This window comes from Eptesicus fuscus, chromosome 18, assembly GCF_027574615.1.
Source record: "Eptesicus fuscus isolate TK198812 chromosome 18, DD_ASM_mEF_20220401, whole genome shotgun sequence".
Taxonomy (NCBI): Eukaryota; Metazoa; Chordata; class Mammalia; order Chiroptera; family Vespertilionidae; genus Eptesicus; species Eptesicus fuscus.
This window is the reverse complement of record NC_072490.1, coordinates 42996312-43019986: the sequence shown is the minus strand read 5'-3', so window position 1 is coordinate 43019986 and position 23675 is coordinate 42996312. Positions and strand designations below refer to the sequence as shown.

The window sequence follows — 23675 nt, the reverse complement described above, 5'->3', positions numbered from 1 at the left end:
TTCCTTCCCCTGCCTTCTAGGCCACATGGCTAGTAAGTAGCAGAGTCCAAAATGATATTGGGGCATGTGGCACTGCTGATAGGAAGCAAAACTGGCATGGCAAGTCTGGTAGGAGAAGGATGCTTTCTGGTTTCATAGCCCATTCAAGCTTCAAATCAGGCAATTTGTGAAGGAGACTCCACTATTTTCATTCTAGAGAGTTTTCTGATATTTGGGCAACCTCTCTGTAGCTTTAATTCCATAGCAAAATCAGGTACAGCTTCCTCAGTCTTCTCTGGAAGAGGTGTTATAAAGAAAATATCCTAAAATCTAGAGGCTCCCATGGACTGATGTCCCTGTAGACTGGCTGTTCTCTTGAGAAAGGGTCATTGAACCCAGACCATCTTCCATCAGCCTGTTCTTCCAGTAGATTCTTTAAAAAAATATATTTTATTGATTTTTTACAGAGAGGAAGGGAGAGAGATAGAGAGTTAGAAACATCGATGAGAGAGAAACATTGATCAGCTGCCTTCTGCACACTCTCTACTGGGGATGTGCCAGCAACCAAGGTACATGCCCTTGGCCGGAATCGAACCTGGTACCCTTGAGTCCGAAGGCCGATGCTCTATCCACTGAGCCAAACCGGTTAGGGCCCAGTAGATTCTTTGAGCTATAGGACCCCACAACACCTACTATGGTACAAAGACTAGCAGTATCTGAGTGGTTAGAACTGAAAAGCCCCACTCCAGACCTGCTGAATCTGAACCTTTATTTTAGTAATTAGTATGCATATTATCATTCAAGAAGCACTATGATACAGCAATCATTTCTATCACCAATAATCATGACACCAAAGAGACGCTTGTGTCATTGGGACAAACTCCTAATAGGAATCGAGGGGGCCATGTTTTTATTACTTTTACATCCATATTAAAGTGGGCCTATATTCCCCCATAATAAGCAAGATGAGACAAAAGTCTCATGGTCCCTCAAAGACTGGGGATTCATGGTGTGATGGTTAATTTTATATGTCAACTTGGCTAGGCCACAGTGCCGAGTTGTTTTATCAAACACCAGTCTAGAGGTGGCTGTGAATAATCTTTTAGACGTGATTAACATTTAAATCAGTAGACTTTAAGAAAGCAGATTACCCTCCATAATATGGGGATGTTTTCTACAATCAGTTCAGAGTCTTAAGAGAAAAAACAGATCCCTCAAGGAAGAAGGAATCCTGCTTCCAGACTAGCTTCGGACTCAAACCCTTCCTGGACTCCCAGCCAGAGAACCTGCCCTGCAGGCTTCAGAAGTGTCAGCCCACAGTTGTGTGAGGCAGTTCCTTAAAAGAAATCTCTCTCTCTAAATACATACAGAAAAAATATATATAGAACAATATACATACAGAGTGTCCAAAAAATGTATACACGCTTTTTTCTGATACTCAATAGATGTTTCTTTCTTTTCAGATGTAATCCATTGGAAATGCATTTTTGGGACACCCTATATGTATCTCCTACGCTTCTGTTTCTCTGGAGAACCCTTACTAACACACATGGTAACCATGTAGTCTATTATTTGGGGCAGCCTAATTTGGTTGTTAGAATAAGTAAACAAAACATTATCATAATTAATAACTAAATCAAATGAACTATGAGATGATGTTGACAGTTATTATTGCCAGGAACCAGGTCAAACAGTTTGTAAAAACTGGGTTCCAACCTCTTGCTAAAAGTAAGGTATAATATTGCTGCCATTGAGGACACGCAAGGCCATTTTCGAAGGCAGAACCAACCCACAGTAAACATCTCTCTCAGAATCAGAAATCTTCCCATATCCCAACTCCTTAAGTAATTCTTAATGCTGTTAAAAACTGATTTGAGTTGATTCATAATCCTGGGGAACTTCCACTTTGCAACTCAAATAAAAATTTCAAGCAATGCTAACATATATACCACGCATGAAATAAAAACATAACATTGGCAATAATGAGAAATGAAGCTTTTTCCCCCCTGCAACCAGTAAAAATCAATTCTAAGACACTGGTCATTGTTGTGTTACAAACACAAGATCATGAGAACCTAGCTTCCCAATATGAAGCCGGAAAAAAGTGTCAACTCCATGCAGGGGTTAATTCCAAAGGTAATGACTGCATCATCATTACCTAGAAAGAAATCCCCATATTTTATCTGTACCAAAACCACTCATTTGTAACCAGCCCCAGGTAAACAGAGGGAATGCAGTGAGCTCAGTCTAGCCACTATGCTATGAGCTCACCTACTCCTCTCCTAGGGGCAGCCCTGGCCCAGGCTGGGACAGGATTGGCAAGAGCCCTAACTTGGACCTCCCCAGTTTGTAAGCTCATCAGTATGGCCACGAGGGCTGGCTGGGCCTTGGAAGTATCACTTGCATGCTCTTCATGTTATTCTGAACCCACCAGCTTCTTCTTCCCCAGCCTCCACAGGTCTGGCTTTTGTGAATCTTAAACATTTCATGGAGCAGGAACATCAATTTGAAAATTAATTTGCACTGTAAATATTTTATGATAGAAAGGCATTCAGTACTCATGCCATAGGAAATAGAAGCCAGTGGCAAAAGTTTTTTTCCAGACCACCAAGCAGAAGTTATGCAGCCAACCACAGCCAGACACCCTCTGTCCCCAAACGCTAGGGGGTCCCTGCTTTTCTCTGGCCCCTTAACCTGTAGCAGCTGCTGAGGCAAGAGCTGCTTATGATTCATACGCGTGGCTTCCAAGAAAAACGCAGACGTAGAGTCAACATTCATTTTCCAAAGTGTAGGAATGGGAGAGGGGGGTCACCATGGTCCATCTCAGCAAAATCCCATTAACTCAAGTCCAAGTGGGAACCCTAAAATGAACTACCATTCAATTACACTTGCCCAGGCTTTGAACAGGCCTCCAGAATGCTTGGTTGTGGGGCTCTGTTGTATAATACGTGTATATTATTCCATAGCCTTCATTTCCTGTGCTACATAATGGGGACTGTTCTAGTATCAAAGGAAATGATGAATAATAATACCGAACACCTGGTTTATAAAACACAAGCTTGCTCAACAGATTGACTGCTTCCTGCTAGCTTCCCAAGTTAATCATGCATGTGGCCCATATGAATATGCATTTGGATTCATGTGCGAGGTACAGGCAGTGATGCCAGGCCTCTACTCCTCATGATTTGCTTCCCATAGATGACACTGCAGACCACTTTGGGTGTGGCCCCGGATAAAACAATGGTACCACAGTTGTGGTCTGTCAGTTTTGCTGCCGGCCCAATTATTATTATTCATTGATTCCCTTGAGAAACATTCCCTGAGCATCAGCTATGTGCCAAGTTCCATGCCATGTGCTGGAAGACAGCTAGGAATGAGACACAGTCTTATCTTCAAGGAACCCAAGTCTGCCAGGGGAGACAAAGGCTGAGGAGACAGAGGGCGAGGAGCTGGCCAGGGCGGGCACACGGGCTCTCCCTGCATGAGCAGGGGAGCTAAAGTAAAAGTGTCTGGCCTTTAGTGATACCTGTCAGGGATTAAGTGACAGATTCATCCAGTTGTTTTATACTTAAGATTATTTATGAATGAAAGAATATATGAAGACATTTTTAAAAACCGCCCAGTCCCTTTTTTTTTCATCTTTTGTAAATATCACCCCCTACCTTTAGAGAAGTCCTCTTCACCCCTTCCACCCACAAGTTTCTCTTGGCAGCTAAGCTCTCCCATCCTGCTCGTGACTGGGGCATCAGACCCAGGCTGAGCCAACCAGAGCACTACACACACACACACACGCAAGCACACACACGTATCCACACCTATGCACACACATGCACATCCTCTCTAGGCCACATTGATTGGTTTATTATTAGGCAATGATTCAAGGTGGGCTATCTGGGCTTTTTTCTTTTTTTCCTACCTGGACTAATAGGAAAAAAATTTCTACTCCTCTTTGTGGACAGTTATAAGAATGTGAGACTGACAGCCATGCCCGCCTCCCCTCCCCCACAGAGCAGCCACTGAGAACACAAAGTCACCCCAGAGAGAGGAGGAGAGATGAGGTGTGTGTGTGTGTGTGTGTGTGTGTGTGTGTGTGTGTGTGTGTGTGTTATGGGGGAAAAGGAAAGGGACAGAGAATAAGATAGGAGAGAGAGTCCCAGCCCCTGGATGTCCTCCTTCCTAAGGTCTCCCCCCATGCTTTTTGCCATGATTGGGTCATTTGAAGCAGTACATTTTTTTGTTTTGCTTTGTTTTGCCCAAATGAGCATGGATTGAATTTGTGACTCATGACAGAAGAGCCCTGAGTTGTGCAAGTGCCAATATTGGCCATAAATGACCCAGGTAGCTCTAGCTACCCACGTAGGTGGTCCTTCCCACAAGGCCGAAATGTAAGCATCCGGGGGACCCAGACACTGAATGGCAATAGATAGTCGTTTGGAGAAATAATGAATTTCTATGATGGTATGCAAAACTATTGTCATTAGGGTTTTGTGTAAAACAATCATAATTAATGGAATTGTGCCTGTTTGAGAAAAAGCCTTAGCTAGAGGTTGCAGAACTGGTCTGCTTGGGGCTGCACCAGGACAGAGATGCGAGAACACGCGGGGAAAGGACAGACAGGGAGACGGGCGCAGCATCACTGGTGCCCAGCAGGCCCTTTAGACCAGGGCTTCTGCTGTGGTGCCTTCCTCACCTCTCCCCTCAGAGAAAGCTTGCCAGGGCCAGTGGCACAGCCCTCGGTTTGTCCTGCAGCTGGAGCCTCCTCAGGGTGAGTGCCAAGCCCCAGAGAAAGAGGGCGAGCTGGGTGCCAGGCCCTGAGAAGGCATTTGAGCGAGTAGAGAGCTGCCAGGTGGTTTTCAGCAGAGCCTTCTGCCAGGTCTGCTCAGCCCTGGAGGCCTGGGCTCAAAGAGAAGGTTGTGCACAAATGGGGAAGCAGCTCAGGAAGGGGTGGGCGCTAAGCCAAGAACAAAGGCCAACTCAGTCACTCTCCTCAAATATCACATTCCTCCTGTACTTTGCTCCTCTTACGTTTCTATGTTTTCCTTTTCTTATTAAAATTGATCAATGTATTGACCATTTTAAGAGTCCATTATGTAAGTGCGTGACATAATCCATACATATTTTACAGACGTATGCATGTAGCTGTATTTCTGCAGTGCCTTCCTTCCAACACCTGAGATGAACACCCACTTGCACTCCAGGAAAAGACACCGCCGCCGTCTAGTAGCAGGTGGGGGTAATTGCAGGCCCAAGGGCCTGGGAGATAAGCCCTTTTCAGAGTATGGCCTTTCCAATAAAAATGTATTTAAATGGCAGCCAATGTCACTTAGTTCCTCTCCAGTGGAAGAAAAGATAGACTGTATCAACTCTTAGTTCTGCCAATAACCTTTGTCTTGATAGGAAAATAAGAGTACTAGGAGGTGGAAAAACACAGCCGTGTACATCTTTCAATAGCAGATGAAATGTTAGAAAGGAGCCTGACCGGTTTGGCTCAGTGGATAGAGCGTCGGCCTGCGGACTCAAGAGTCCCCGGTTTGATTCTGGTCAAGGGCATGTACCTTGGTTGTGGGCACATCCCCAGTAGGGGGTGTGCAGGAGGCAGCTGATTGATGTTTCTCTCTCATCGATGTTTCTAACTCTCTATCCCTCTCCCTTCCTCTCTGTAAAAAATCAATAAAATATATCTTTAAAAAAAAAAAAAGAAATGTTAGAAAGGAGTAGCACTGATTCTTCAGGTAAGCAGGACCTGCGAAGGTGACACGAGAGTGCTGGAAAGGGGAGATTCTTTTTTTCTTTTTTCACTTTCTCAAATGCAGCTTGAATGGAAGGAAGCCAACTCCTTGGCATTCTCTCCTCTCCTCTCTCCGTGAGCTTAAGTCTACCAATGACCTGGGAATCCCCAAGGGCCATTCTCTGGGCATCACATGCCGAAGGAGGGGCAGTGGGACAGGATGGAAACAGATGGCACCCATGTCCTCCAGTTTTCACACTCCAGGGCAACTAAGTAGAAAGTCATGGGGAGGACAGTCTGTACAGATTAGTTGGGGGGAGCATCAGGGAGAAGGGTAATGACACATGAACAGAAGATGTGGCTATGAAGAAACCCCCTACACATGCAAAAATTCCCTGGGCCTTCCCTCCTATTCCTGGGCCACAAAAGTCCTCTGTACCTATCCCTTCAATGCCTGCCTATGTCTCCTCCCCAAAACCTCCCACCCCTGCCTTCATCACAGGAGCCCTGATCCTCAATACCGGAAAGAGATGTCAGGGGGGAATCTAATAAGAACCATACTCAATGACCTGTCCTCACGTGTACTTTCTGTTTTTGGGTATATGCAGAAGTGCCTTGGCTCCGGAGACACCCCCTGGTGGAGAAACAGGCAAGCTCCAGAGAAGAACACAGGTGAAACCCATTGAAACCTGGAAACAAAATCCTATCAGCGCATCTTATGTGTGAAAAGGGAGCTCAGGATCATTAACATTACCTGTTTGGCTAATGGTAACATTATCTGACCCTGAATGTTACTCTCCTTTAGATTTCCCCAGCTGATCATGAAACCTGCTGGTCCCTTTTAAAGGAGAGGCTTTACACATGTCTGCAAATGTCAAAATTAGTTTACTCAGTAGCCTAAGAAACCATTTTAAAATGAGAAGGGTAAGAAAGAATAGTTTTTTCCTACAATAAGACCAAAAGACTTCTAAATCGTGTATATCTCTGATTAAGTGTTTATATACTTATCTCTTTTCTGTATGATTGAAGTTTTTAATAACAAGAAAATCCCCATAAATACTTATCTACAGAAAGCATTTTATAAATAAAACCACCCAATAGCATATGCTTGCAATGAATATTAATGCAAAAAAATAATAATGATGATAATAGTTCTTTTTTTAAAAAAAACTCCCTTTTGCATAAAGATCAAATCAGCCCTTTTAAAAAACAACTGTAACACTTTCACATGAAAAAGCTATCAGAATAAAGTTTTGTATTCTTGGTTCAACATATTACATATGCCTATCAATATTTTGGATGTTCTTTATAGCAAGAGGTTTAGAAAAAAGCTGGCATTATTATTTTTAATTGAAGAGCTGGTTCTTTCCATGTAAGCTATGAAGCGCCTGTCTTTTCTAACACTACTCAGATGAACTGTTTCTCTTTTAAAATCTAGACAAATTACGGACAACGGACATTATTTAGATTCTCAGTTTGCACTGGCATTTTTCAACATTTTTGCAAAATGCCTGAATCCTCAATAGCAGTGGAGCATAAGCATGAACTTGGAATAAGTAAACCTTCAAGTGACATGCTCCCTGCTTGGGGTGTGATTGTCTTAGTAAAGTGTAGTCACTGGGTCCCAGAGAGTGTACATAAATGTCATCTTTTTCAAAAATATATTTTACTATTTTTTTTTACAGAGAGAAAGGGAGAGGGATAGAGTTAGAAACATCGATGAGAGAAACATCGATCAGCTGCCTCCTGTACACTCCCTACTAGGTATGTGCCCGCAACCAAGGTACATGCCCTTGACCAGAATTGAACCTGGGACCCTTGAGTCCACAGGCCAATGCTCTATCCACTGAGCCCAACTGGTTAGGGCCATAAATGTCATCTTGCTTCAGCCAAGGCATCTCCTTGTCTTACTGAGTCACTGTTATTTGCACCTGAGATCTGGAGAGCCTGAATTCTTTTTAAAACTTGAAATTTTTAATAGATTTAATCACTTATGCTCCAAACAGTTATATCAATCTTAAATCTACATCCTCATCAAAAGCCTCAATTCTTTTTTCTTAAACATTTTTTTGGGAAAAGGTCTTTAGAAGCAGATTTTTATATGGTCTCTTCATTTCTAATCCAGTTCCTTCTAATCTATTTTTAATTCATCAGACAGAATAATATATATATATATATTTTAATTTATCTTTATTTTTGAAAGTATTACAAATGTCCCCTTTGTTTTTTTTGTTGTTGTTGTTTGTTTGTTTTTCCCCATTGTCGCCCTCCACCCAGCACCCGCCCCTTCCAGGCCTTCACCACACTATTGTCTGTGCCCATGGGCTATGCATATATGCACCTAAGTTCTTCAGTGGTTAATCTCTACCCATCTCCCACCCTCACCTTCCCTCTGAAATCCGTCAGTCTGTTCCATGCTCTTATGTCTCTGTGGAGATCCTTAATTCTTACGAGATTCACTCATGTTTTAAGTTGTCTAAATACAAAAATAAACAGATTTCCCTTTTTGAACTTTACCTGCATCTTGCATGAACTAAATCGCTGAATTTGTCGGTTCTCTCATTCCCATTTTAACAATCTGAAGACAGCATGGTGGATGATAATGCTGATGTTGGAACATCTGTATGAGACTCTCCAAATAACTGTCTTCTAATAAAGTTGTTATTGTTCGGGAAAATGTTTCCTTTGTTTCCTTTCCCCCCCAGAGTTTCTAAGATGTAAGTCATTAGGCAGGGAATGTGCTTATGAGTAAACATGTACGTAGAGGAGGATGCTGCCTTTGACCAGGGACACATATAAGTAAAGCCCTGGCAGGAGGATATGACAGATGAGCATGTCTGAAAGCTGTCTTGGGAAACGGCTGTGTTTGTTTATTAGGGTAGAACATGCTTATTTCAAGAATTCCCCAAAATAATGAACATGAGAATTATCGTGGGGCATTAGGCTTTGGCCAGTGTTCATGATGAGCTAGGACACATAACTGACCCCCACCCCCATCGCGGACGAACATTTATATGTTCACAAACGTGGTTTAGCCACCTCTCCAATAGATGCCTGAAAACCCAGCCAAGTGTGGAGCTTCAGGGCTGAGACAAAGCCTTCCCCTTGTTTAAAGACCCCCTGAAATGCCGCTTCCTCCATAAACCTTCCCTAACGAAGTGGAAATGGGAACCAGATGTTCTCCAACCTCACTACAAAGATAATCATATTTACTCTACAGCCTAAGATACCATCTAGGACCAGGTCTGTGCAAACTGTTAATGCAGCAAAGTCACTGAACATGCAGCTGGAAGGGAAGCTGGGATTCGGTGGAGCCTGAGGACCCCAGGGGCAGAAGCTGGGATGCTTTCTCTTTTCACCCATAGCATTCAGCGTGGAGTTGTTACATAAGAAGCGCTCAGGAGATACTCTTGGAAGGAATTTACTCCAGTCCCATCCTTTTATTTAGCTTAAAAGTGAGGCCCAGAGAGGACGAGGAGTCACAGAGGATTGGAACCAGCATTCCAACAGACGCTAAGGCTACTGCTGCAGCTTCCATGGAGGGCGGCCTCTGTTCCCTCCTTCACCTTGTATCTTTGCTTAGTAGGTTCTGGGAAGCTGATTCCTGCAGGCAGCTGCCACCCATAGGGCAGAAGGCTCATGATGTCCAGCTGATGTCACAGAGCTTTTTTTAAAACAGCTTAGTTAAACACTGTCACCTCCTTGGAGAGCAGCACAAAAGGAGAAATGATCTACAGTAGCACATAGACTGTATAACATCCCAGAGCAGGCTGTTCAAACTGGGGTCATTTTCATCTCTCTATCCTTTTATTCACTCATTCTTCCTTTCATCCTTCCTTCCTTCCTTCCTTCCTTCCTTCCATCCATCCATCCTTCCTCTCATCTATCCACCCACCCATCTATCCATATCTATTGCCAAGCACAGCTTGCTACAACCTAACATTGCTTCAAATGTTTTATATTTACATAGCCTTATTTAACCCTGACACAGACCTTGCAAAGGTCTTGTAAGTGAAGATTTTGAAGATAAAAGGGCAAGTACCTTGCTCCTGGTCACAGAAGTTGTCAGGGTCAGGATTTGAGCCTTGGGCCATCTGATTCTAGAACCCCTGTCCTAAACACACTGTCCTCAGCTTCCTGAGTTGGGGGGTATGACACATGTCATGTTGTGACAAATGGCATGTGATGATAAAGGCAACCAAGCAAATCACCTGAAAATAGAAAGACCCCCCAAAGTTCTTGGGAGGATAAAGTAGAATTATAGATGTGAAACGCCATAGTACAGTGCCTGGCACATCTGTCAAGTGCAATTAATCTCACAAGGAACATTCTAGGCTTGGGGAGAGAAGTTTACCTCTCCGTTCATATAACATAAACAATATAGAATAATATTTCCCCTTTATCCCATGATAGAACATCATGGCTTTAGAAAGTAGCTGGGGAGGTGAGAGTTGTAATTGCCAAGAGTAAAGGCAGTGGGAAGGATGCACATTGGGAAGGACATTGCTGGGGAGGGAGAGGGTCACGGAAGAAGGGACAGATGCTTCAGAAGCAGCAGCTCCGAATCATCTCCTGTGTCCCAGGTCTGGGAAAATGTGTATGGGTCCCATCCACACACAAAGGGCTCGTGATTCAGCAAGTGGTTCGATTTAGTGAGTCATTTCTGGAAAAAGAAAATCCATACCATGGCATTAGTCCCTTGCCTGACATTTTTCTACCTCGTGAAACTAGGGTTGGGTTTTTTTTCAAAATCCTTCTAGTTAATTTGAAGGGATAAACATCGAACTCTCTGTTTTTGAACTTCTTAGTAGTGTTGCTATGCATGATTGCTCAACTGCTTCAATTTACCCAGAGGGTCATTTCAGTTGAATCCTTTGGCATGAGACGTCTGGAGGCTCACACAGAACCATCCCTCCAGTCCTCATGGCACTCGGCTACATTTGCGTTTGTAATGAAGACATATCCATTAATTAGGGGTCTGACCAACAAATAATGTGACTGGAAAAAGGATCAGGCACTGAACCAGACCAAGAAATATGTGGATGAGTTTAGGAAGAAAAACTGAAAAGGCAATTGCTTCATTAAAATGACCAATTTCCCAGTTAAAATGTGCAGAGACGATACAGGTAGACAAATTCTGCTGATGAAAATAAAAATTGTTCCTATCCAAAAAATTATGTCAAAAAAAAGTAAAGAAATGAGAGGCTACACCTGAGTCACTCGTGCTGTTTACTTACTCCATCTGCCACACAGAAAATCCCCTCCTCTGAGGACCTATAAATTCTGAGGAAAATTACTGGTGGTGATTTGACATTGATTTGATATAGACTTGAGTTAGATTTCCATTTTGACATTGATTTGATTGTCAAGTTAGTCTTGGACTTTTATTGACTCTGATTGGTGGTAAGGCTATTCTGTTTCTTCTGAACTAATGCAAATATAGTAATGAAGTCAGAAAAAAATACATTCTTGGCTCAGGATCACATGTTCTGGGTTGCATAGCTCTTTACTTCGTTGAGGTATTCCATGCAGTTGCCCTTTAAATGATGTTCTCCTCCAGTGTCTTGACCAATAAAGTGTAGATGTGTATACTACTTTTTCCTGGAAATGTATCTAGGATATCATGTGATGGATACTGGCGCTCTACATCTATCAATAAATACAGAGGAGACCCCAAAACGGCAATACAAGTTTGAGTTCAAGGTCACCTTGGGGTCAATAAGAATGACTTATAGGACTACATCCAGCAGCAAGGGAATCAAAATGTGGCCTGTCCTGGGCTGACTTCCTCAAGACTTCCCCAAAACTTAACATGGGTTATGCTAACATTTGATGTCACACAAGTCATCTGGACTTTTTTGAAATATCTTCTCTCAATCCTCTGCCTTCCTTCCCTTATAAAAGGAAGAAGGATGCATATATTTATTTTGAGATGTAAGAACAACTGTAAATAAATATATTTTTTTTAAAATTCCACTGCTTTTATTCAGATATTTCTTTGACTTTCTAAAAAAAAGGCAGTTTCATTTTAGCAATGTTATGAGTAGCTTCAATTGCTTTAACTCCTCAAGAGAGTCATATTTCTTGGTTTTGCTTGATTTAAAGAAATAGTAGAAAACGTTCACATATTTTAAACCAATGAGAATTTTTGAAAAAAGACTTTGAATTCCTAAGACACTAAAAATTAAGCCTGGGACTACAAAGCGCTGGGTTTTTGTCTTTACAAATAACTAGTTATTTTTTTCTAAGAACACCAGGCTATATCAGTGTTTTCAAACAATTTCTGCTTGATTTTTATCCATTTCTCTCTAATAAGCAAGGCATAAGCCTATTAGCATCACTGTTTGCCACAGCCAGCACAGCCTGGAGCTGAACACTGGGTGTGGATGGCCCTGGCTGCCTGCTCACGTGCCTCCCTCTCAGGAGAGGCCTGAAAGAGGGATGTTTTCACCCCATTATGAACATGAGAATACCAGGGCTAATCGTGATAGCATCTGGGCCAGGTTACCAGGGACAGCTGGCAGGGCTGGGCCTCTCCTCCACCTCCAGCCGACCCTGGCGTTGGCCTCAGACTGCTGGGCTCTCCTGGTTATGCCACGAGGGTGGACTAGCCCATTCTGTCGTGTAAGCACAGCACAGAGGGCTATACCATGCAGTATACCATGCAGTGACCAGACTCTCTGAATAGCATTGTGGGCAATGCTGTTCTCACCAGCTCCATTTTCCTCAGTTTTAAGCCCAAGGTTGCCTTTACTTCCAGCCAGCTCTCCAATGAGGTGTGAGTGGAACAGGCATATTATTAAATCTCCTCTAGGCCCATAATTTTGTAGTTGCTTCCTAATATACTATCTCTCGGAACTGCGGTAACTTTTGCCACCACTTTCCTATTGTTGGTTCTTCTTTTCCTCATAATAAATAAATTTGTAAACCACTAACCAATTTAGGTAAGATTCTCCAAAAGAGAATTATTGGGTCAAAACATGTAAGTATGAACATTCTTCATATGTACTAGCAATGTTTTCTTGAAGACTTTTTTAAAAACTAATTTTCATCCTTAAGAGTGTAAAACCTAAAAACAATATTTTTTCATAATGAAATTGAATCTCTGTTATTTCCTTGCTATTTTCCCTATTACAAAGTAGTATATAAGTGTAATAAAAGGTCAAATTATATAAAAATAGGGTAAAACTTGGATATTTTTCATACATACAAGTAGATATACATTATGACGTTGCTTAAAATTAACAAATTCTTTCTTTTAAATAAGGAATGCAAACAGCACCCTGCCTCCACAGAGAGCTCGTGCTCTCATCGGCCCACGGGCTTCAGCTGGCCTCTGTGTACTGTCCGCCGGCCATCCCACCATCAGGAAGCCATGCATCTGAGCCAGAGGGTCTTGCATTCATTTATTTATGGTCTCAAACACAGAGCTGGACAGGGCCACATGGCCCACACTCACATGGGTAAGAAACTTGCCAAGCTCACTTACTATCTCAAGAGCAGAGCAGCTTGTCTGGACTATCACTGACACACTCATACAGAACCATAGCTGAGGACAAAGTACTTGGCTCTGTGATCATTGTATGGTTGAGCACTATGCTGTAACTCCAACTTCCAGAGTCCATCCCACTGGCCATGGGAAGAGCTGAGAACTGGACTTGCCCTGGTTTCCAGTTCCCATGCCCATCCACAGAATGGATCTTCTAAATTAAGCTGCAGCCCACTGCTGCCTATGTATTTGGTGAAAACATTTAACATTGATCAGGTGTGTCAATATTTGGGTTATATAAAGGGTTGAAATTCATGGTCCATAAATGATCTTAGAAGTGCTTAAGAATCACAGGAAAAAGCATCTTCCAGACTCGGAGTCTCGTCAAGCTTAGCAGCCCCAGCTTGAGAACGCGTATAAAACATGCCTATATGTGTTCCTATAAAATGGTGCATGATAAGGGGAAAATAGGGTTCTCACAACAAGATGTAATAGTTTACACACAAGTGAAGGTTAAAAACAAAGGAGTCCTAAAGCAGAACCAAATGTAAACAGTTATCACCTCAGTCTTGCACTTCATTTAGGTCGACTTTGCTGGGGCTCTAACTCAGGGAAATGCTAACATCACTAGACCTTCAGTTCTATGAAAACAGCAGCGTTGCACTTTCAGTGTTCTATTTTCAATGATGGTTAATTCAACATTTCCAAGTATAGAAGTTATATCAGGCCAAGAGTGATAAATAATGCCTCACAATTGCTGAAATCTGATTACACTGAGATAAGGGCAGGCCAAATTCTGCTCATACAAGTTTACACCTAAAGAACAAGAGAAGGAGAGGGAGAGGGAGAGAATAAAAAGGGAAGAAAACTTTAGATTAATGAATGCTTCCAGTTACTCCTCTAGATTTAATATAAACAAGGAAACAAAGAAATGAATTCAGGATCCCATTTGCACTGAGGGGTGGAAATTAATAAAACAGTTCCATCCTGAAAGAAAAACTAAAAATTGACTTCCATTTAGGAAGCTAATTTATGCACTCCTGAGTCCTCCTATAAGCTAAGCAGCACAGACTATCCCAGCAGGCGCAGAACAACAGATCTTGAACCCTGCTGTGTTTGTTCAAGAAGCAAGTTAAGCTATTCCTAACAGGAAACAAAACAGGCAGCTGGGCTATTAAGCAGGATCCTTGGCCACACTGTGAGGCCCTGGATGCATCAATTGCTTTTCTGAACAGGATTAGAGGTGTGGTTGTCTTTAACTCTGGTTTTGAGAAGACTGCTGTGCCTGCTCAGAATTCTCAGGCTGATATTAACTAATACCAGGCCAGCAACACATAAAGCACCTTCAAAACCTCCAAGAAACTGTCTTTGACAAACTCCAAAAGCATGTGAAAGCAGCACAAAATGAGGGCAAGGGATACCAGTGTGTGCAAAATTAACCCACATAAACAGCCAATGAGTATTTTTGCCTTTCCGTATGCAAGGCCCCACTGGATGGTGATTAAGTTCACCACTGAGCGAATAGCTGTTTAGTTTCTACAGACAGAATCTACTCCAATGAATAGGCAGCTTGAAAAATGGGCCTCCCCCGGCTCCCTCCCGCCAGGTATGACTATTGAATGTGCATTTGCAATGGCGCTGGGTAATTCTGCTATATTATTATAATAAAATGGGATCGCCCAGATATTTTTGTTGAAGTCAAGAAGTACCATGTAAAGAAAAAAAGGGCAAATCTTTCTCACATATGGATGTTTTTTCATTATTGAATTCAAGGGCAATCAATACACTGGAGAAAGCTGTTCAATTTCCACCAAAAAGGAGAGATCTGTGATAGCCTGAAGGCATGGGTCTGCACACTACATGATTTTTAACCAACATTTCAGGATGCTGCCTATGTATTTGGTGAAAACATTTAACATTGATCAGGTGTGTCAACATTTGGGTTATAGAAAGGGTTGAAATTCATGGTCCATAAATGATCTTAGAGGTGCTGAGGAGTCCTAGGAAAAAGCAAAACAAAACCATTTGTTTGCAAACTATTGTTCCAGAAAATAGTCATAAAGGGCTAGGAGATAAGTTTTGAAAGACTCTCAAAATATTAGACTCATGAAAATCATAACTTATAGATAAATTTCATTAGTGGCTGCTACACATAAGAAGGATATCCAAATAGGACATTTTAAATTGTAGATCAGCAAAGAGATGAAAATAAGCATGTTTATAGAGACATAACAATTTAAAATATTTATAGAGAAAACAGTTGTAGATGATACAAGATGGCACAAATACAGACACCATATGGTCCAATGTACGCACTCATGACCTCGTGTGAGAAGCAGGCCAAAGACGAAGCAGCTGGAGATGCCTCCCTCTTATCCCAGAACAACAAACTCCTGAGTTTGGAAGGGGCTCATTATAATCATGTCCACGGATGGGTGAAATCTACAGGTAATGTCAAAAAAGTTAGGAAGAAATCTCTCAAAAACAATTGTCTCTTGAAGCATTTGCTTTGTGGGGTGTCAAACCCAATCAGCATGTCTTTCTGACTCATGTAAAGGGAGCAGTCAGGTAATACACAGAGTTTCTAACGAAATAGGAGGAGTCCAACATATCTTCTGGACTCTTTTCTCATCTCCTGATTATCATCAGGCTTGAGTCAGAACCACAGAACACTGCAGAGGTCCCAGACTTCATCATAAAATAAGACTGTTCTCTTGACCTGTTCTAGAGCATCCTTTGACAAGCAAATAGTCACAGGAACTCTAAATTTTGTGAGTGTCCAGCATATGTCAAGCTCTGTGCTAGGCACAAGTGAGAGAAATAACTCTCAAAACCGAACTGCAAAGTTAGTCTCTCATTCCTGTTAAATAAACAAGAATCCTAAGGCTTAGAGAGCTTAAGTTACTTGCTCATGGTCACAAGTGAATGAAGGTGGGAATGGAGCCCACCATATTTCCTTGCTGGGTACGTGCAAGACAACCTATTTGAGGGGAATTAATGCTTGTAAGAACCTCATCTTTCCAGTAAAGTACTCTGAAAGTGTCATTGTGGTAACCCTGGGGAGGGCAAGGAAGGGTGTGAGGGGCAAGGATGTTCAGACACGACCAATGGATACTGGTGATCCTGAAGGAGAATGCCTTCCATCCGCAGTGGGCCTCCAATCAACAGCCCTCTTCTTCCAGCCCAGATACCCAGAGGTTTATATTCAATCTCCTCCAAAGAGCTGAATTGCTCAGAAACTATCCCAAAGAGTTCTGAAACCATTTCGTGCAGGGTTCTTAATAATTTCTAATATTATTTTAACAGGGAAGACAATTTATAGGTGAGCAATGGGAGGAAAAGCTATTTCATGTTATACAGGGCTGCAGAACATGGTCCTTGCATGGCCCAGCATCTTTTGGAGACAGGGAAGCCACTGGGAATCTTCCTTGATTCTGAACTTTCTATGATCACAATAACGTGCTTCCCTTCACAGGGCATGGGATGTGAGTCAACACATGATGACAGAAGAAAGAGTTCAGTGGACTAAGTGCTGTTGAAGAATCTGATGTCCCAGCAACAATTGTTCTTACCATATCCTGCGCTGGTTTCTTTTGAACTTTGTTTAAACTTCCATGGCTGATGGCAATTCAAATTCACAAGGAATCTTCTACAACAGAATCCTTTTGTATATGGATCAGTGGAAAGTTGATGAACAAATGCCAGTAAGTTGGGGCCAGTCCATTTTTAGGCACTGAATTTATTAAATCTCTTTACAAAGAAATTTCAAATGTGGGCAATTAGGAAAGCGTGACCTATCAAAGATGCTAAGCCTTCCAGATACTCTGGAATTCTGACCATATATTTATCCTGGAAGTGGTTGCTCTACTCAAATACTTTTAACTTTTAATGAAGTGTTCAGTCCTTTTGTGATGGCACTGGAGTGTAATCAAACATCACCACAAGCCAAGTCACACACTAGCATGTCTCGCCTTGTTTAAATACTCAAATACATTTGAGCAATTGTGTAATGATTTCTAGGCCTCTGGTTGTCCATATGGTCTGAACAGACTGTCTTTTGTAGAGCAGTTGTGCCATCTCTCTCAACGAGGAGAAACCAAATTATCTCTGCTCCAAACTGGAGAGTTGGGGAGGTACTGCTGAAATTTCGGACTGGCACCCTTCCTCAACTCCTGAAACAAAACCATCCTTCATTTGGCCCCCAGAAATCACTGTGTCTCCTGGAAATCTTTCTCAGGTTTGTGAAATAGACAAGAACAAGGCAGCAGGCATCACGTGATATGTTTTCTGCCATAACTGTCCTTAGTCCTTAGGATACAATGACATGCCATGGGGACGACACAGCAAAGCCAGCACTGCAACCACATGGAGTCTTTCTGGACAGAGAACATTCTAGATGGTGGATCCAGGTCATCTCAGACAGACAATGAGGACCAGTGAAAGGGTCTGGCCATTGGTAAGAACTCTGTTCTAATGTTCTCTGGGTGGTATGGGTGACAAGACAAGAGACGAAGCTGTTGGTTTTGCAGCTAGCAAAACCCAAGGGGAGTTTGCAGAGATTTGGCTCCAGAGCCCAGAATCTTAACTTGATTCCTGGGCCTTACTCATTATTCACATGATCTGTCTCTCTAGGAAAGTACCCCAGGAAAGACCTGGAATGTGATGTTTGAAGGAATGTGCCAAACTTTACCCTTGACCTATTATTTGAGAATTCTTAGCAAAATGGTTGGGCAGAGATTTGCCCCCAAACCACTGTCCACTATAGGGTTCTTTGGTGGGACTAACTTGGCAGGGTGACAGGGGACAGCTGACTCAGTTGGCCTTTTTGCTCCTGTCCAACTCCAGGCTGCTGAAGTTGTAAGAGGAAAACCATTTCACTGGTCACGAACAGTGCTGAGCGCACAAGACCATGGAGGCATGCACAGCTCGTGAGCTCTGGGGATGACTGGAATGTGATGGAAAAGAGTTTACCTTTTGTGCCTGAGGGAGCTGAAAAATAAGGGGAAAACAAAACAAAAAGGAAAAAAAGCAATCATTATATAAGAAGTGAAGATTAACTGTAAAACTTTGTTCAGCTGCATTGGCAAATGAAAAGACCATAATTGGGAGAAAAAGAGGAAAATAAAACTAAAGCCAAGTCATTTCCCAAAATAAAGCTTCGGTGCTGATTATTGCATCTGCTGTCTGAATCTGTAGTGTCAACAGATCGTTGTGAGCAGGCATTTTGGGAATCTCCATGCCCAGGCAGTTTGGTAACCTCCCTGCAAAGCTGGACATGAGGTTCTGTCCAGTAGCCCAAAACACATACACTTCCAAGACCCAATCCCTTCTTCCTGTAGCCATCAGTTCCCACTGGAGGAGGGCTCACCAGACACATTTGTGGTTGGGAGAGGGGAGGGAGCAAGAGCTATTGGTCTCTAGTGGTTACAGATCAGGGCTTAGAATTATCTGGGCCACATGTTGATTGTACCAAAGTTGAGAAACCCTGTTGTACATAAAGGTAAGACCATTAGAAGTAGGTTATGCTTTTAAAGCCCATTTCCTTGCTTTGTGGCACATTAACCGTTCTCTTTTTTGGTGGTTAAGGAAGCATGCACAAGAATTTGGGCTTTTGAAGTAAAGCTGATATTCTTAGAACAACAAAAAGGCAGTCAGTCAATGCATAATATCCAGCATAATCGCTTTCCCAATGGCATAGGCAAGGAACTGAAGTCATAGACGTGCAAAAAGATGAACATTTACAAGATGTATTTGTCTATTTTTCTACATGGAGACTCTCAGGCTTAATGCCACAGTATTTGTGACATTATAGTACACAGTGTTTTAAAAAGCATTTTTCTAATCTGGAGTAGAATTAGTGTTAACTGCATATAAATACCAAATATAAAAATTCATTTTTAAGACAAACTTCTTTCTTAGAGATTAACATTTATTGACTGTGAATTCATCATCAGGCACCGTATTAAGCCCTTTCTTTGTATTATCAAATAAAATCACAGCAACCCAATACTAGGCACTCATATTATCCCCATTTTACAAATGACAAATAAAAGAAAATTAGAAGTTATGTAATTGTGCAATGTCCCATAGATAATAAATTACAAAGGTGGACTGCCTGTGTTTAAAACACACAAATTCAACGTAACTCATACATTAACAAAGGCCACAAACACTTGAAAATTGTGACCACAGACTTCTTGTCTCTAGACTTCAATATGTTTTCTTTTATTATTGATTTTGAGAGAGAGAGGAAGGGAGAGGGATAGAGAGATAGAAACATTAATGATGAGAGAGAATCATTGATCAACTGCCTCCTGCATGCCTCCTTCTGGGGATCCAGCCCGAAACCTAGGCATGTACCCTGACCAGAAATCAAACCATGATCTCTTGGTTCCTGGGTCAACAACCAATCACTGAGCCACACCAGTTGGGCCTCTAATGTTTATAACATCAGAAATAGTAGAAGATGCAAGACAACTAAACCAGACATCCTAGGGCCCCCATTTGGATCTTCTTTCCCCCCATTCTTTTTGCCTTTGGAAGAATGCTCTCTCTTCCCATGCACCAAGACCAGGGCTTTCTTGAACCCACCCTGCAGCCCTGACCCTGTATAGGAGCCCAGCAAAGGGCAGAAGGATAAATCCAGACCAACAATATATCTCAGGTCTCAGAGACTTCTCTAGGATGTGGAAGAATGTCCAAGAAGGGCAGACCTCAACCTCTCCAACACATATTTTCCAAGCAACTTTATCCTGAAAGGTCTTCCAATTTAAGAAGACAGGAATACAGGCATGCTCTTTGGATTCTTTCCTCCCAGTTATGGCTGTGACTATGCAAAAGGAAGTTCACGAGTTCTTCCAGTGCTTCTCAAGAGGTCGGAAAAAAAATGTATGGAGAGGTGAGAAATCGAGCTTAAAATGAGGAATCATTTAAAGAAAAGTCTCTTAAATATTAAACATCTTTTCACACAACGGAAAAGAAACCTTGGAGACGCGAACATTAGGGGAATGATGAATGTGTGTTTCCTTAGGAAAGCATTTGCGCTGAATCACAGCTATGTCATATGAAATGCACGGGGGGCCGTGAGAATTACAAGTGTTTGATGAACTATAAAATAAATACCAAAGTTAAGCCCTGTACAAACTGCTGGACTTGACAGGCCTCTCTGGAAGGAGACTTCCCTCTCTCTCTCTTGCTCTTTTTCTGGAAGTTTGATCTTCATGGAGCAGAAAACACCACTTTTTGCCTCACCCGGTTGAGCAAATGGGAAGAAATCCTGGGAAGGAAAATGAGAGACCAGGCCTCTGTGGTGATGTCCTCTGCTACAGCTGCCCTCAAACTTTCCACAAAACATATATTTTCCTCAAGAAATAGCTCATGAGAACAAAGAGCAGCTTTCCTATCGGAGCTTTTAAATAACATAAATTACAGCTTGCAAGGCCCTAAACAGGTTGGACCACTGAGAAGGAGCCTCGGAATAGAACATAACAAATTCAGATCAGATCACTGGCAGCCACAGATGCTACTGCTTAGGAGTCAGCCCTGGAGGACATACCGTTCACTCAACATGCGCAAGCAGTATGCAGGGCCCCCAGCTGGGAGCCAGGCCCTGGACCCTGGGTCTGCCTTTGCCTCTGACTGGAGTCTTGTGGTCCATGCCTTCCAGCCATTGGACAAGGTGCTGTTCTGTAAAAAGGAATGGTGGAGGGAGGGCTGGGGAATGGGCCAGATCTTGGATGGCCCGTAGGTGTTGCCTTGAGGGCCAAGTCTGACTGATTAGTAATGGCTGTCTGGAGGAGATCAACCTTCTCACATGTTGAGAAGGATTCTGAAGTTATGTCTGAGTTTTGTTAGAAAGAATGTAACAACCAATTAGCAATGTCTGTTGTGGGCTAAAAAATGAGGAATAGTAAAACATATTCCTGGACATGATGATCTCGGAAGGTCTGAGCACATCTATAATTTTTATGTAATTATTTGTTTCATGTCTCTCTCCCACGAGGTCACGAGCTCCATGAGGGCATGAGGAGGATATCTGCCTTGTATGTAAGTCTCCATGAAGTTCTCTAATCTGTGCCTATGACTGGTGTTCACCTGTTAAGAAAGGCGCCTTATTACTAGGGTATACCCAGGGTGGATGCCAGAGAAAGATAATTGAGGTAACTGACTGGATGCCACAGCCCACTGCACCCCCACACACCATGTTGATAACCCAAGTAGATGGCTTTCAAGAAGAAAACAAATATCTCTGCCACAAGAATAGGTGCGAAACGCTTGGACTCCCATATGCCTGGCACAGGCTTCTGTATATGTTCAGATTGTCTCACCAACCCATGGATGTGCATAAAACCAACATGGGAAATTCCCCATCACCATGGGGTCTGAGGGGAGGCAACTTCTCTTCCACAAAGACCTCTCCTTCTTCAAGGCCACCTTGTCAGGCACTGCCTACCCAAGTTTCACCTCTCTGGGTCTGTTTCCTCACTCACTACAAAACAGTCTGCACAGGTAACTTCAGGTTTCTTCCAAGTCAAATGTCCCCAGATAGGATGATTCCATACCCAACTGTGTACACCCTCCAGTCACTTTTTCAAAGGAAGGGTGAGGAAAGAAAGAAGTCGTGGTGTGCAGCCAGCTTGCACATCCCTAGAGAAAAGCTGGGTGCAGGATGCATTCATGTGGCACTTCATGTTTGAACACGGAAAGACTGAGAATGTGTCATTCAAGAGAGAATGAAGGAGAGGAAAGTGATGAAGATAAAGGTGACAGGAATAATAGAAACAGCCACTCTTCAGTGAATATTCTCAATGGACCAGGCACTTGGCTAAGTGCTTTACTATTTTGAGTAATGCTAGTACTCACAGCAGACCTCTGGGTTAAATATTAGCATCATCCTCAGTTTATAAATGATGAAATGGATAATACATTTGACCTTTGAACAACATGTGTTTAAACTGCATTGGTCCACTTATTTGTGTTTTTTAATAAACACAGAAAATGTTACTTTTTCTTCTTTATGATTTATTAATAACATTTTTCTCACTTACTTCATTGTAAAAATACAATATGTCATAATATGACATATACAAAATAAAATGTGTGTTACTTGAAATTTTATGTTATCAGTAAGGCTCTGGTTGACAGTAGGCTAATAGGAGAATCAAAAGTTATATGCAGATAGTTGACTATGCAGGGGTGGGGCACTTTGGGGTTAACACTCAGGACCCCTGCGTTGTTCAATGGTCAAATGTATTTAGAATGGCTAAGTACAAGTTCACCCAGCCAGGAGATGCTTGTGCTAAGGGCCAAAGTCAAGTCTGTCTGCAGCCTACCTCTGCTTTAACCGTCAGGATCAAGATGCTGCTTCTCATGTAGACCAAGGGTGCTAGCACCAGGCTATGCCCCTGAAGCCTCTGGGGAACCTCTCAGGCCATTGCATCTGGGCATCTCCCATGTGAGAAAGGTGCAACGAGTAATCCTGGCACCACCTCTTATGGGAGAGTCTGGATGGAGGACAGAGAATCCAGCATGTCAGTTCTCTCAGCATGTAGCATAGGATGTACGGTGTAGCCTAAATATTCACCATGCCCTCTCCTGTCACAGACAGGGACACATGCTCTCTCCTCCTCCAGGGACCCTCCCCCCCCCCACCTCCCTTGCCTAGCAAACACCTCCACTTCTCTGGTCAGTTGTCATTGTCACAGAGAAGCCTTGTCTGACCCCACATATCATATGCCCTCATCATATGCCCTCATAACACCATGCTCATCCTATTCACAGTTACTGCCAATTGCAATAACTGCCATTCTATCCCCCCCACTTTTTTTTTTTTTGTAACAGAAACCCAACTTTTAGCCAGGCTCAGCTAAATGTCTCTATTAGAGCTTGGTATGGCTAAGTGATTCAGACATGGCCAATGAGATATCCATGGATATGGCTTTTCCAAATGGTGTAAATAAAAGGATTTTCTCCAGTCTACTGCCAGGAAGGGAGTTATGATGGCTGGCATCCTAGTAGCCATTCTGAATTATAAGGTTATCTTGAGGATGGAAACCACACACTAGGATGTTGCGTATAGTAGAAATGACAGCCAATTATAATAGCCATCACATGCTATGCAACATCCTAAGTCCTTTACCTATATTAATTTATTGAAAACCCAAAGAAACCTTATTAGGCAAGTTCTATTATTATCACAGTTTTGCAGAAGTTATAACTGTAAGGTCACAGAGCCAGAAAGCAGCAAAGACAGGATTGGAGAAGGCAGAATAGTGAAAAGGCTATTAAATAATCTAGATGAGTGATGATGGACCAAGGTGCTGGTGGTGGAGGTTGCAGGCAGTGGTCTCTATCTATTTGAGCGTAGAGATGATGGACTGGATGATAACTGAGAGAAGGAGAGACATCAAGGATGTGTCCAAGGTATGTGGGCCAGGTAAATGCAGAAATGAAACAGCCATTTACTGAGAAGAGAAAAAC

At 42.4% G+C, this 23675-nt stretch overlaps 1 protein-coding gene across 1 annotated transcript in view; it reads right to left on the bottom strand.

Moving 5' to 3' along the window:
* Positions 1–23675, bottom strand: part of CACNA2D3 (calcium voltage-gated channel auxiliary subunit alpha2delta 3) — an 827325-nt gene that overhangs the window by 227767 nt on the left and 575883 nt on the right. Inside the window, exon 14 of the mRNA XM_054729840.1 lies at positions 18168–18185. Within this exon, the coding sequence (XP_054585815.1) occupies positions 18168–18185 (18 nt within the window). The remainder of the gene's footprint in view (positions 1–18167; positions 18186–23675) is intronic.